Below are 15,143 nucleotides of genomic sequence, written 5' to 3' on the forward strand. Positions count from 1 at the left end.
ATCAGTCTAAGGTTTCAGCATCTATATAGTAGTAATTATCCAGGGCTGTACAGTTGTCTCAGAATCCCCCTATCTTGGAGTTTGTTAGGAATGTCAGTGACACTGCACATGCTCAGTGCGCTCTGAGCAGGTTTTGAAAAGCAAAGCTTAGTGGTTGCATAGGGGCAAATAAGCAAGCAGAAAATAAGGTTTTCCTGTCTGATGCTACAGGGCTCATTATTCAATTCTGCTGTTAATTACACTGGTTCCAGAGCTGCCATGTAATGAGAATCTGAATTCATTACTAATCAGCATTGTATTGTGACATGTATATTCTGTATATATAGTACTGAGTGGGTCCCTAAGCTCAGGTAAGTGACAGCAGCACAGAGTATGTGCAGGGAACCAGCAGAAAAGAAGATGGGGAGCTACGGGGGCATCTTTGGGGGCACAGATCTTCCCTGCTAAAGGGCTGTGGGTGCCTTGGGCTGGTACAGAAGCACAAATCATAATGTACTGAAGCCTACTTCTTCAGTTCTCCTTTAATTGCATCTTCTATTAAAGACATATCCTAATCATTTAATTCTGTGTCGCTAACAAGTAGCACTATATTATTTGGAATGTAAATATTTCATTTATTCCAATGGTTTCTCCTATCTGTACTTTTAATATATAGATATATAGTACAAAAGTAGTGCTTTATACACATATACTGTACATATAGATATCTCACCAGCCCTGAATGGCTTTCACCTTCCATCTTGGCTCCTACACTGTCATACAATGCCAGCTGATAATGACTGGTTCTAGTACCTAAGTATTTTTATTTCTATCCTGTAAATGTCAAATGTATAACGTTATGTCATTCTAGACAACCACTTTTACAAATGGGGGGGGGTGCAGATAGCAAAACCTCACTTATAGGAATCCCATTCCCTACAGATATCTGCCCAAATAATATGGCTCAGATATGCTAGAGCACCACAGACGATAAACACATACTTTATCTCCCTGTATGATGGGTTGCAGCTGGCATTTCAGGGTCACAGTACAGACTTGGGGTACATTAATTTTCTTTACTATACATGGTTGTTGCTAGCCGATCTCTAGTAATATTCTGCTGCGCTTGTCATGTTGCAAGGAACATCTGGTGGGGTCATGGATATGAAAGAAATGGCTCCCCACTGGCACCCAAACCAAGGAGGGCAGAAGCAACAGCTTATGTAAGGCTGCGGTTCTTTGACGCCAGCTGTGAGTTGCACCATGTGATCTATATGTTTCTATCTACAGAAAGAATTTGAACTTTATCAGCTCGCTCCCTCAGTTCCCGTGTCCAAGGTCTGTTTGCACACACTGAAGGACACACTCACAGTGCAGCACATAATTCTTCTCCCCACAAATATGGCAAAACACAGACACAATGGGAGGAAAAACACAGGCTAGGCGGGCTTCCCTAGCTTTAGATAGATGAGTAGCTCAGACTCCAGACATTGCAGTATTTCATGTACAAAGCTACTAAAGGGGTTAATACCCACATGCCCCCTATATGGTATAGACAATAATATTCTGTGACAATTTGCAACTGGTTTTCAATTTTTAGTATTTGTGGTATTTTAGTTATTTAGGTTATTGTTCAGCTTCTCCCCAGTTTGGAATTTCTGCAGCTATCTGGTTGCTAGGGTCTTGTTTACCTTATCAACCAGGCAGCAATTTAAATGAAAGACTGGAACATGGCTGGGGGGTGGCTGAATAGAAAGTAACAATAGTTATAAAATCATAAGCTCGCAAAGCAATTGTTTTTTAGCTGCTGGGGTCACTGACTCCATTTGAAAGCTGGAAAGAGGAAGGCAAATAATTCAAAAACTTTAAAGAATGAAAACCAAGTGCCAAGTTGTTAGGAATAGGACATTCTATATTTTTAGAGAGACCTACGTTGTCTGGGGCATACTTTACGTTTAATGCTAACCCCGAAATGTAATAAGAAGGCACAGAGTTTGCCCAGGTGTAGTAACTCATAGTAAATGCTACCTACTTATTGGTTGCTATAGGTGACTAAACCTGCAGCAAATCTTTTTTCATATTTCAAAATGCTTCAATAGTTTTTTGAAACACACAGACACAAGGTCTAATAAATAACATATGATGGTATTAGATAGTAATACCCCTTTAAATACAGGTACACTCAGAAAGGGGCCCTGCACAGAAATATCTATATTTTATCTTTCTATTTTCTTTCATGCACACTTCATTACTGGGAAAAATGCAACTGAAACATAATTGGTGAATGAAAGAGGTGACCCATGTGCCACAGTATCAGTGTCACTGCAATGTTACACTCTATAGTGGTGGTGGTATGAAGTTTATGGCAAAGCACACTGGGAAGTGTGAAGAAAGGCTTAAAAAAAAAAAAAAAAACACGTTGAAAAAATATGTGCTGGTGGGCCCCAACCCTGCCGGCTGGCCGGCCAGATCACCCCTCCAGGTCAAAGCACAATTCTTCCCCCCTCTGCCTGCCTGCTGTAGCGCTTATGTATACTCACACCCACCCCTGCCAACTTCAGTGATGCCAGAAAGGGGCAGGACAGGCCCAAGTATACAAAGAACAGTGGCTCTATATAAAGATCAACTTTTTGTCCACCGACACATCACTAATGGGGAGACCAGTTGGGGCTTCAGAGGTACAGTGGGACAGGGAAGCATATGATATGGAAGGGGGGAAAAAAAGGTGAAAACAGAAGTCATATTGAAAGAGAAGTTGATTGGAGGGGGGGGTGGGGTGAAGGGTTCCATTTCAAAGAATAAGTCACTCTTTCTAATGAACACTCTTGGTAGTGAAGCTTGTTTGTGTGCGTCAGACTCCCGGGGGCAAACAAAAGTCACTTGTCTAGCTCAGTCCTTATAAAGCAACATGCTCACCCCACAGCAACAGGCTTATCTGGCACACATGGGTTTATAAAGCAAAAACAGGCACATAAACACTTCCCCAACATGTAAAATATACTTATAAATGTATCATTTAATATAAATAAGAAACTGACTTCAATTACTATGAGACTACCTGTTACATAGGGTGTACTCCAGAAGATCCCCAGAGCCCCATGTCACAAGGATAACACAAATATCTTTCACACGAAAGGCTTTTTCCCCACCCATTTGGTTGAACTGAAATCTGCAGTGTGCAAAAGCAAAATTTCAGCAGCAACTGCGTGTCAAAATCACTTGAACTGAGCTTGATTTTAGATGTAAATGGGGTACAAGTTGAGTCTAGAAGGGGGATAGCTAACTGGCAGAGCTCTCATTGAAAACTGTGATCATTTGCATCTGCGATCCACTGGGTCAAGGTTGGTGTGACTTAAGCTGGCCATACACGTTCAGATTTAAGTCTTCTTTCCATGAACGTTCGGATATCAGTCGTAGGTTTAAATGCAAACTATGTGTTAAATATAAACTACGTTTTGTACGATTTTATCGGTGCATGTATGGCCATCTTAATGACACAACCCTGGGGCAATGGTTAGGTTCAGAGTAGCAGCAGGGGCAGTTGTTCACCATTCATCATGAACTCCCAGCTTGGTGATTAGAGACATTAGGGTGCCTAACAAACTAACTGGTATGCCCCAGAGAATTTCACTTTTATGGTGTTACTGGCTCAGTTTATAGTTTTACACTTAGATAGGGGACACACTGCAGCAGATGCCCACAGACACATGGACAGGCACAGAAGTACAGGTATGGGATCCATTATCCGGAAACCCGCTATCTAGAAAGTTCCGAATTACAGGAAAGCTATCCCCCATTTACTACATTATAAGCAAATAATTCTAATTTTTAAAAATGATTTTCTTTTTCTCTGTAATAATAAAACAGTACCTGTACTTGATCGCAACTAAGACATAATTACCCCTTATTGGGGGCAGAACAGCCCTATTGGGTTTATTTAATGGTTAAATGATTCCCTTTTCTCTGTAATAATAAAACAGTACCTGTACTTGATCCCAACTAAGATATAATTACCCCTTATTGGGGGCAGAACAGCCCTATTGGGTTTATTTAATGGTTAAATGATTCCCTTTTCTCTGTAATAATAAAACAGTACCTGTACTTGATCCCAACTAAGATATAATTACCCCTTATTGGGGGCAGAACAGCCCTATTGGGTTTATTTCATGGTTAAATGATTCCCTTTTCTCTGTAATAATAAAACAGTACCTGTACTTGATCCCAACTAAGATATAATTGATCCTTATTGGAAGCAAAACAAGGCTATTGGGTTTATTTAATGTTTAAATAATCTTTTAGTGGACTTAAGGTATGGAGATCCAAATAACGGAAAGATCCCTTATCCGAAAAACCCCACCTGTACAAGAAATGTTTTACTTTATTACAATGACAGCCTCACCTAGGCTCCCACTATTATTCTTATTTTATTTTATTTCTACAGTGCAACACATTTATTTAGCACATCATTCCCAATATTGTATCTCATGTTGGCTGCTGCCTGTAATACTTATCACGTCCTACTGGCCAGCTACTGTGTTCTAATACCATTACAGGAAGCCAGGGCATACGGCCTGGAAGGCCAGATGGACATGGACACAGGGCTGATTCTTGGACTGCAGAGAATTAGGAGATCCGCTGGCTTCAGCTCGCTCCTGTCTCAGTTCTCGTTGGCCTGGGTGCAGAAACACGGAGCGGATTTCAGTGTGGAAATGCAAAAGTAGAAATTTTCACTCCAAAATATACTTCATGCCTCTGCACTGGCCTGGGTGCAGACACAGGAGTGGGTGAAGGCCAGAGAATCAGCTGGGTCTTGGCTTGCTGAGAATCAGTTCTCTGTGGCACTAGCCTAATATCCCTGGGAAGATAACTAGCATAAGACGACCGTAATAGGACATTTTGCAGGTACAACTTCCCCTTTAAGCAATAACAGGGTTTAGATACAGATTCATAATAAAAATTATATAAAAAAAAAAAATAGTAAATGACACCTGATATAGAAAACATTTGTAAAGGGATTGTAAGTCAAGGCTGCAGCTTCAGCCGACAGCTACCCTCCTCCACACAGGCCCTTATAATAATGCTGAGCTTGCACTCTATCACGGATCTCTTTCCAGCCCACACACTCGTGGGGCCAGATATAGTACTAATTACTTGCACAAAATAGATGGCAAAGAGCAGCGTCAACATCCTCATATCCGCACCAGCTGATCAATAAAGGGATTATTATGGGACCAATGCAATGGAAAAACGTGTATTGGTTCTTGGAAGAGAAAAAAAATGGTATAGGGTTCAGAAACTTTCTAAGCACCTTTCCAGTATACATTTATTATTATATAAGTTTTCAATGGCTTTATATTTTTTTGTAAATTGAATTTTTACTGAATTAAGTATCTGTCTACCCCTTGGTATTCTCTGCACTGCTGGCTCTAACTACAGAAACATTGTAACAGCAACGTTGCATGCAGCTGTGAAAACAGAAACGAGGCTGGACTTATGCTACAATATTTCAAGAGTCAGAAACAACAGTGCAGAAAGGGAGAGACAAATACTGCTTCCAGTTGCAATAAAATCTTGGAACTACAGTGGTGTGAAAAACTATTTGCCCCCTTCCTGATTTCTTATTCTTTTGCATGTTTGTCACACTTAAATGTTTCTGCTCATCAAAAACCGTTAACTATTAGTCAAAGATAACATAATTGAACACAAAATGCAGCTTTTAAATGAAGGTTTACGTTATTAAGGGAGAAAAAAAACTCCAAATCTACATGGCCCTGTGTGAAAAAGTTATTGCCCCCCTTGTTAAAAAATAACTTAACTGTGGTTTATCAATTTCAATTTTCAATTTCAATATCAATTTCTGTAGTCACCCCCAGGCCTGATTACTGCCACACCTGTTTAAATTAAGAAATCACTTAAATAGGAGCTACCTGACACAGAGAAGTAGACCAAAAGCACCTCAAAAGCTAGACATCATGCCAAGATCCAAAGAAATTCAGGAACAAATGAGAACAAAAGTAATTGAGATCTATCAGTCTGGTAAAGGTTATAAAGCCATTTCTAAAGCTTTGGGACTCCAGCGAACCACAGTGAGAGCCATTATCCACAAATGGCAAAAACATGGAACAGTGGTGAACCTTCCCAGGAGTGGCCGGCCGAACAAAATTACCCCAAGAGCGCAGAGACAACTCATCCGAGAGGCCACAAAAGACCCCAGGACAACATCTGAAGAACTGCAGGCCTCACTTGCCTCAATTAAGGTCAGTGTTCACGACTCCACCATAAGAAAGAGACTGGGCAAAAACGGCCTGCATGGCAGATTTCCAAGGCGCAAACCACTTTTAAGCAAAAAGAACATTATGGCTCGTCTCAATTTTGCTAAAAAACATCTCAATGATTGCCAAGACTTTTGGGAAAATACCTTGTAGACCGACGAGACAAAAGTTGAACTTTTTGGAAGGTGCGTGTCCCGTTACATCTGGCGTAGAAGTAACACAGCATTTCAGAAAAAGAACATCATACCAACAGTAAAATATGGTGGTGGTAGTGTGATGGTCTGGGGTTGTTTTGCTGCTTCAGGACCAGGAAGGCTTGCTGTGATAGATGGAACCATGAATTCTACTGTCTACCAAAAAATCCTGAAGGAGAATGTCCGGCCATCTGTTCGTCAACTCAAGCTGAAGCGATCTTGGGTGCTGCAGCAGGACAATGACCCAAAACACACCAGCAAATCCACCTCTGAATGGCTGAAGAAAAACAAAATGAAGACTTTGGAGTGGCCTAGTCAAAGTCCTGACCTGAATCCTATTGAGATGTTGTGGCATGACCTTAAAAAGGCGGTTCATGCTAGAAAACCCTCAAATAAAGCTGAATTACAACAATTCTGCAAAGATGAGTGGGCCAAAATTCCTCCAGAGCGCTGTAAAAGACTCGTTGCAAGTTATCGCAAACGCTTGATTGCAGTTATTGCTGCTAAGGGTGGCCCAACCAGTTATTAGGTTCAGGGGGCAATTACTTTTTCACACAGGGCCATGTAGGTTTGGATTTTTTTTCTCCCTAAATAATAAAAACCCTCATTTAAAAACTGCATTTTGTGTTTACTTGTGTTATCTTTGACTAACAGTTAAATGTGTTTGATGATCAGAAACATTTTGTGTGACAAACATGCAAAAGAATAAGAAATCAGGAAGGGGGCAAATAGTTTTTCACACCACTGTACGTCTTCCTTTCAAGGAAAAAATTTAACCAAAGTTTATTTTTCTCCAATAGGATTATTCACAGCTATGTAGAACTATTATGTAAAAAAAAGTGATATAGGCTGACCAAGAGATTAGCCACAGGCTGCACAGCACAAACTTGCTGTAATGTCAGAAAAAACAAAAATTAGGCTTTTGGGTGCTTCTCTGCCAGCTGCAATGCACTAATGTGACAAATGGCTTGTGTGCCATCAGCCTTAACCACCCAAAGGATTATCATGTGACAGAATGGACGAGAAGGGAAGAAGGATGGGTATGGGCAAAGCGCCTGTTAACTATTACAGACTGATGTGTCCCAGTTTTGGCTATGCTTGGTGACTACGGAAGGGGGCTTTGTAGACATGCAGCAGAGCTGTGATTGTTGGATGCCTCAGTGAGGGCTGGGGAGGCAGATGCTGGTATCTCATTTTGCATAGTACAATATATTTGTTGCTGTATTCTGGTGCGTGTGTGTGTCTTTTGCTATTAGGGTTGTGCCTTTCTTGCTGTGGGATGTTAAAAAGGGATGCTCACCTTAAAATTAATAGGATGCAGGGCTAGATATTGAAAAACAAAAAACATTACATTGTGGTTTTGTGAATAATTACTTTTTTCTTTCCCTCAATTTTATAAGGTTACCTGCTTGCTAGGGTTCTACTTATCTGTTGCCTGGTTGCTAAGATAAGTAGAACCCTAGCAAGCAGGTAACGATGTCACTGACTAGCACCACAGTCATCATCAAGTCCAACAGCTTGCCGTGTGTGATGTGCCATGTCCTGCCTGGCAGTTATAAATTCTACTCATACCAAAGTAAAGTATCATATCCATTAACCAGCACGGCAGCCAAATGCACACAGCATTCATACAGTACATGCCAGTCACAGCGCAATGAGGCTATAAGCTAAAAGAATAATCACTTATCTCAACTGATAACAGTCCCAGACTCAGGAGAACACTCAGACAGCTCAGTTTCAAGAGCTATAAAGCCCAATAAAGTAAAAATGACTGGATAAGTATGAGTTAGAATCTGAATGACTAAGCAAAAGTGAGGCATCCTTACTGTACATGCGTCAGGTCTAAAGAGGCAAAGGGAATGCCTGGGAAGCTGGGGTAAGCCAGTGATGGTTTGTCTTACAGAAAACTACCCCAGGCCTGTGTAAAATTTAAAGGCGAATACTGGCTGGGGTTAGATGTAAGCGATTAGAGTCACAACGTTTGCTCAACAAATTGGTTTTCCTTGTCATTGAATGACAAAACTAAGAAATACAGGTAACCATTTTAACTTGCACTGGAACTAAACATGGCAACCCCAGTGTGGTTCATTGCCCTTTAAAGAGAAAGGATCCCTATTTCTACGGAAGGCTCCCATTTACCATTTACATTTGCTGCCTGTGTATGCCATGCTCTGCCCGCCCTACACAGTCTGTGTGCCATACTCAGCATGACTTATGCTGCCTTTGTGTGCCAAACTATGCCTGCACTATGCTGCCTGTGTGTGCCATAATCTGCCTGCCCTATGCTACCTGTGTGGACAGCACTGACTTAGGGTATAGGTGAAACTTTGCCTTTAATGCGGCTATACACACAACAATATAATCAGGTTATGAGGCTTTTTTAGCCTCTCTGCCTAACAAGCAAAGCAAATACTGGTCCCCCAAAAGGTCACAGTAACCCCACTGGATTTTAAATTAATCTCTCCAGCCGGAAAATCAATTCTGCTGCTGGAATAGCATTGAATTGCTTGTTCCCCCATTAGCCTGGATGTGTTGAAGAAAGGTGTGGCCTCTGTCATTTCCCTGGTCTGCAGATGCCCTGTCCATGTTTCAATGAAACCAAGCAATTCAGTGCTATTCAAACATCCATAATATCTGACTAATTGGCCTATAGTCTAGTTGACTGGATAACCCCGGCATGACTCTTTTACCCCAAAAAGGCATAATAAGCATGCACTGTTTTCTAAATGTATAATGAGGCAGTAATATGTCTGTGCACAGCTCACCTTTAACATGGAGGACAGATTTGCCATTTGTTCATTCAGTGCACTCTCTGATTCTCTGTAGGTGAGACAGGTAAACTGATACTCCTCTGGATCAAATGAGTCAGCCCCCTGTTGCTCGACATCGTTCGCAACCCCAACGTAATAATCCTCAATGTCTCCTGGATCATCATCTTCTTCCTCCTCCTCATCCTCACAGTTAGGGTCATAGTCCTCATTGCTGTCTGATCCTTGACTGTTCATGTCTACAGACATTTTACCATGGGGGGTTTAAAGCAGCCCAAAGGAATGGGGGATGGAAAGCAGCCAAATATGTGCTTTCTCCTTTACTGCAGGACACTTAGCTTTTGTCTTGTAGCCATCTGTGGCTTCAGCATCCTGGAACAAAATGGAAAGGAAAATTTAGGCAAACAAATGGTATTGTAAATTGTATTGAAGAATATTTCATAGGTTTTACTGAAATTAGCAGAGCAATATACCCTTGTTCCCCATGAGTTCACTATATAGGGCTTGTGTTGGACATGCATTCATACACCTTAGTTATTTCTTGCACTAAAAAGTACAGAAAAAAAACATTTCCTTGGTTTTTTCACAGCACACCTGGGAAATTTGTAATAAATTAAATTATTTTTATCTGGTAAAACCCTTATAAATGAACTCCTCCTTATCTGTCCACCAGAGAAAAAGGCAGCATCCATGGGAAATTAAAACAGCGATTCACTGGGAGTCATCCCATGCCTGTGTGGGTTTTCACCAGTTACTCCAGTTTCCTCCCATATTACAAAAGCATGCAGACAGGTTAATTTGGTAAAACTGGCCCTAGTGCGCATGAATGTGACAAGCACATTAGATTGTAAGCTCCAGTTGGACAGGGGCTGAAGAATATGTTGACGAATATAGTGTCCGACACTGTATAAAGAATAAAAACAATAAATATGTTTTTCAGAATTAAAAAACACTTGAATTCAAATTGAAAAATAAAAAGTAGCCAACAGATTTAAAAAGAATCAATCAATTGCAATCACTGGGGAGTGGCATCCCCCCCCCCCCCCCCCCCAGTGATAAAACCTTCCCTTTACCTTTAATCATACATTATACATCCAATTGGCCCAACGAATCAGTCCAACCCAATATTCTTTCATTGAGAAGGGTCACCCTGGAGGACAAGATATGCACATTATGCCCATGCACATGATATATAATTAGAATTAACATGTATTTATAATGCCCCAACATAGGGCACACAAAGAAAATAAAGCGAGTTAAATCTTAGAGCTACATCTTTGCCATAATGAATCATTTATAGCTTTCTTTGTACAAATACAAGAGGCTTTGATCCAAACAAGGCTGTGCGGCCTGAAAGAACAACACAAATCCTCTGTGCGCAATAAGCTGTGGCAGCTGGAAAAATATTTATCTCTGACTCCCTTCTGGCCCACTCACTGCTATCCTGTCCTGTCCAGGTCTGCTATTTTGGAAGAACAAGCATAGCACACAGCATTCTGGGAGCTGTAGTTCTCTTGTGGCTGCAAAATTTTGAGAACCAGAAGAACAAGCCAGTGGGAATATCTGTAGCAAGCTTATATAGTTCCATGCAGTTCTTTAATGTTAAGTGCATGGTTTTCTCCTTATGCACCCATTGCACCAAAATCTGTGTAACAAGATTTATGTGCCCTTTAATTACTTTACTACAACTCCCAGGAGAGATATTTTACTCAACAAGAGCAGAAAAGCAGCAGGTCCTTACAGTGAACATTTCTACACAGAAAGTGTATCAAATAGTATCAAAGAAGGGATCATTTCCAAAGGGAACTTCTGCATCCGATGGTTCTTGTTGGCTCTCTACAAGTGCCCAATGGCAAAGCACCATCACAAATATATTGGACTTCTACTCTTGGGCTCGACAACCATCTCACATACCAATAGGGGGGTTGGCATAACATATCCCTGCAAAAAACTCCCTCCCAGCTACAGATGCAACCCTGGTCCAGCTTCTTCAACATCACTCCAATTGGTCTAAATAAAATTATTATTAGCATTCCTATTCTATCTACTTCCGACCTGTGACTAAAAAATGCTGTCTGTTTGTCAGGGCCACTGACCCCAGCAACAACACCAAAAAAATGACTTTGAGTTTAGACAAAGTATTATTTTATTTTATTTTTCCTTGCTTACCACACCTTTTCTATTCATATTGCACTAAGGTTATAAAGTCCTGGCAAAAAGACAGCAGTTTTATAGTCCAAGCCCAGGTGCTACAAAACAAGATGAATAAATAATTCAAAACAACCAAATGCAGGCTGATTGCAAGGTTTAAGAATACCAGTGTCAGTACCCTGCTAAAATGTCACTTTAAGGTAAACTGCTCCTTCAGCCAGTGTGAAAAGAGTGACTATGTTGCAGGGGGTGGGATAGACAGAATACACGATTCCCCAAAGTAACACAACACCATTCTTTCAGAGTAACAAGAAACACTAGTATATCTCTAACAAACAATACATGGCACACTCTGTCCCAGGCTGACCCCTTGCATCCCTATCCCTTAAACTCCACTGTTTGTGCTAATGCTAGCACTCTTTCCTCACAGACCTGTCTACTCTAACCCACCATTGCTGGAAAATACTGTATACCTGTGTAGATGGGGACCAACACAAACTTTAATTTTTTGATTTGTCCCCCACAGGCCACCTCTTTCTCCCTGCCCTGCCACCCTCTGATTTTTTCTTAGCTCACAAAGTCTCTTATTTACTTATCCTGACTATATTACCATGTTGATAAAGGGGCCCAAACACACACCTATATTCATGGCTGTGTTAGTTTAACCGTACCATACCAAATGAAAACAACGTTTTGGGGGGTACACAACTCCCTGCGCCAGGTGACATTGTGACTGACGTGGCCCTACGTCAGGGAGTCGCACCACCACAATGTAAAGCTATTTTCATACACAGGGAGAGCACCCAATTCCAAAATGTTGTTGCAGCTTATATTTCCATATTACCAGGTGGTTTAAGCACTGATTGTCTATAGGTCCCACAATCCCATGCCATTTCCAGCCCTCACATACTGCATCCATGATGGTTCTCCCTTGTACCTGCTGCAGCCACATCTCAAGCAAGTGTTCCCATCTCACCTCAGTTACCATTGGCAGGTTCCGTATAAATTTCTGCCCTGATACCCCGGTATTACTTACCATCATCAGCCATCATCAGCCAATCGGCATGCTATCACTAACTGTCAGCCCTGTGTGTCAGCAACATACTCCGCAGTGTCACACTACATCTTTTGCTGCCCATATTGACCTTACCAACCCAGGTACCATAGTAACTGCTTCCTTCTTACCCAAAACAGGGTGCAGTGAGGCAGAAACCATCCCACTTTCTATGCCATCCTGGTAACATGTCCCATACACATGGCATCCTGGTAACATGTCCCATACACATGGCATCCTGGTAACATGTCCCACACACATGGCATCCTGGTAACATGTCCCACACACATGGCATCCTGGTAACATGTCCCACACACATGGCATCCTGGTAACATGTCCCACACACATGGCATCCTGGTAACATGTCCCACACACATGGCATCCTGGTAACATGTCCCACACACATGGCATCCGGGTAACATGTCCCACACACATGGCATCCGGGTAACATGTCCCACACACATGGCATCCGGGTAACATGTCCCACACACATGGCATCCTGGTAACATGTCCCACACACATGGCATCCGGGTAACATGTCCAACACACATGGCATCCTGGTAACATGTCCCACACACATGGCATCCTGGTAACATGTCCAACACACATGGCATCCTGGTAACATGTCCCACACACATGGCATCCTGGTAACATGTCCCACACACATGGCATCCTGGTAACATGTCCCACACACATAGCATCCTGGTAACATGTCCCACACACATGGCATCCTGGTAACATGTCCCACACACATGGCATCCTGGTAACATGTCCCATACACATGGCATCCTGGTAACATGCCCCATACACATGGCATCCTGGTAACATGCCCCATACACATGGCATCCTGGTAACATGTCCCATACACATGGCATCCTGGTAACATGCCCCATACACATGCCACTCTGTGTAGCCCCTAGGAAACTTCACTAACTGCCATTTGCTTTGCAATTCCAAGCCCTCTGGCCCCCGCTAACAGTGAATTCAGTAATCCCCGGTGCCCTGTCACTCCAGTACAAATGTATAGACAGGCTCCTGTCAGCTCAGTAACACATCACTGATGGCCATTTGCCCTACTGCAGCTTCACGTACAGACTCCGCCATCCCAGCAGCACGGAGGGCCGCCATCAAGGCGGGGGGGAGGGACAGTGGTCCCGGGCGGGGTGGGCTTTTGGGGTTTAAGGGGGGGCCCGGCTGTGCTGCACTTATTGAATTACCGGGCCCCTTGCTGTCAGTGAGCTGCATACCCGGAGAGGGCGCTTGCTAGGGTGCCTGCATGTTGTCTCCCCTACACCGCTTTCATACTGCCCCCCAGTCCCGCATTCCCTCACACCGCCCGCAGTCCCGCATCGCTACTTACACCTCCCGCAAAACTGTAAGTGCAGCCTCCTGCCTCACACAGACTCCTAACGCCTCAAGTCTCATCACGCGAGACTGGCGTCACCACTACACGTACGCGCTGTGACGCATCACGCAGCCGCCTTGTGGGAGGGGCGAGTTGGCGTAACTCTGCGTTACATTGTCGAAAGCTGCTGGCGAGTCGCAATAGCGCTACTGCCTCATGATAATTTGTCTTTCATCGACTCGCACCTCCTATTGCTGTCAGAATAAAAAACAACTTTTCTTCCGTGTTGGTTGCCCACCATACCCTCTGCCAGTTAGCTCTCAGTTTTTTAGAACTAATTTCTATTTTCTCAGCTCACACCTGCACCTCTGAGTTGCAATATGGCTTATACTTATTGAGGAGTGAAGCTGCCAGTTCCTTCAGATCCTCAGTTTCTTTGCATAAATGTAGAGCTCAGGTCTAGTAGGCAGTCACTCTTTAACCACACAAACCACAGGAAATTAATAGATCAAGATTTCTGATTAGGCCAGATCTGAACTAAGTCACAACTCCAGATCACTGACCACATGCACCACTATCTAAACCACATGAAAAGAATTGAAAGAGTTGCAATGACCAGGAATGCTACCTCATCTTGCCCTGTAATAAAAAAAACAGGACAATATGTATAGCCACATTTTTTAAAGGGCAAGTAAGACGATGCATAGAATTATTTATTTTTTGCAGTGCGCCAGGAAACTTTGCACCCCGTAGAACTCATACACAGAGCACTTGTACCTTGTTTTTGTACATTGCTCCAACATTGATAAGTGAGCCTCAGGTCTTCAAACTAGGGGCTGATTAAAGCTGCCATCTCAAACCCCTCCAGACCAAATTGGCAGCTTATTGGCTCATGTATGGCTCCCGCCAATCAGCCTGCCTGACCTATCGAGTAGGCTTGAAAATCCAGTTAGACAAGGACCTTCTAGGTATAGGCATGTCCTCTGACACTGGATCTCATGCCTAATCTCCCACTTGATCTTATAGGCTACCCACCACAAGGTTGGCCAAATTGGGTAAATATCAGCTCATTTGATGACTGCCAAATAAGTGAATTTATCTCAGTATGACCAGCTAAAGATCTGGAGAAATGAGTAGCGATATTGTTAACATTTCGAGGTGCATTTTGAGCTGATGGTGCTGGATAAACCTTTTCGTATTGTAAATAACACTGAGCTGTGGTTTAGCAACAGGTGCAGTAAAAGGGACATTTGGAAAAGGCGTGTCTATATTTTAACAGAATATAAAAACCCAGGATCACTCTAAACTTTATTTAAGCAGAAAGCGAAGTGCCTTTTGAATAGCAAGCACTGTACATTGGGTGCACTAGCTCTGTGTGTA

General features: G+C 42.5%; 1 protein-coding gene across 2 annotated transcripts in view; it reads right to left on the reverse strand.

Annotated features, from left to right (window-relative positions):
- arih2 (ariadne RBR E3 ubiquitin protein ligase 2) overlaps nt 1-13,891 on the reverse strand; it is a 32,406-nt gene extending 18,515 nt beyond the window's left edge. The window contains exons 1-3 of one of the 2 annotated variants that reach the window (XM_012960809.3): nt 13,779-13,891; nt 10,287-10,363; nt 9,211-9,585 (exon numbers count right to left, since the gene is read on the reverse strand). In XM_012960809.3, coding sequence (XP_012816263.1) covers nt 9,211-9,462 — 252 coding nt within the window. In that variant the 5' untranslated portion in view covers nt 9,463-9,585; nt 10,287-10,363; nt 13,779-13,891. 2 annotated transcript variants of the gene reach the window in all.
- Between the last annotated feature and the right edge of the window lie 1,252 nt (nt 13,892-15,143).

Source organism: Xenopus tropicalis, chromosome 4 (assembly GCF_000004195.4).
Source record: "Xenopus tropicalis strain Nigerian chromosome 4, UCB_Xtro_10.0, whole genome shotgun sequence".
In the NCBI taxonomy this organism is placed as follows: domain Eukaryota; kingdom Metazoa; phylum Chordata; class Amphibia; order Anura; family Pipidae; genus Xenopus; species Xenopus tropicalis.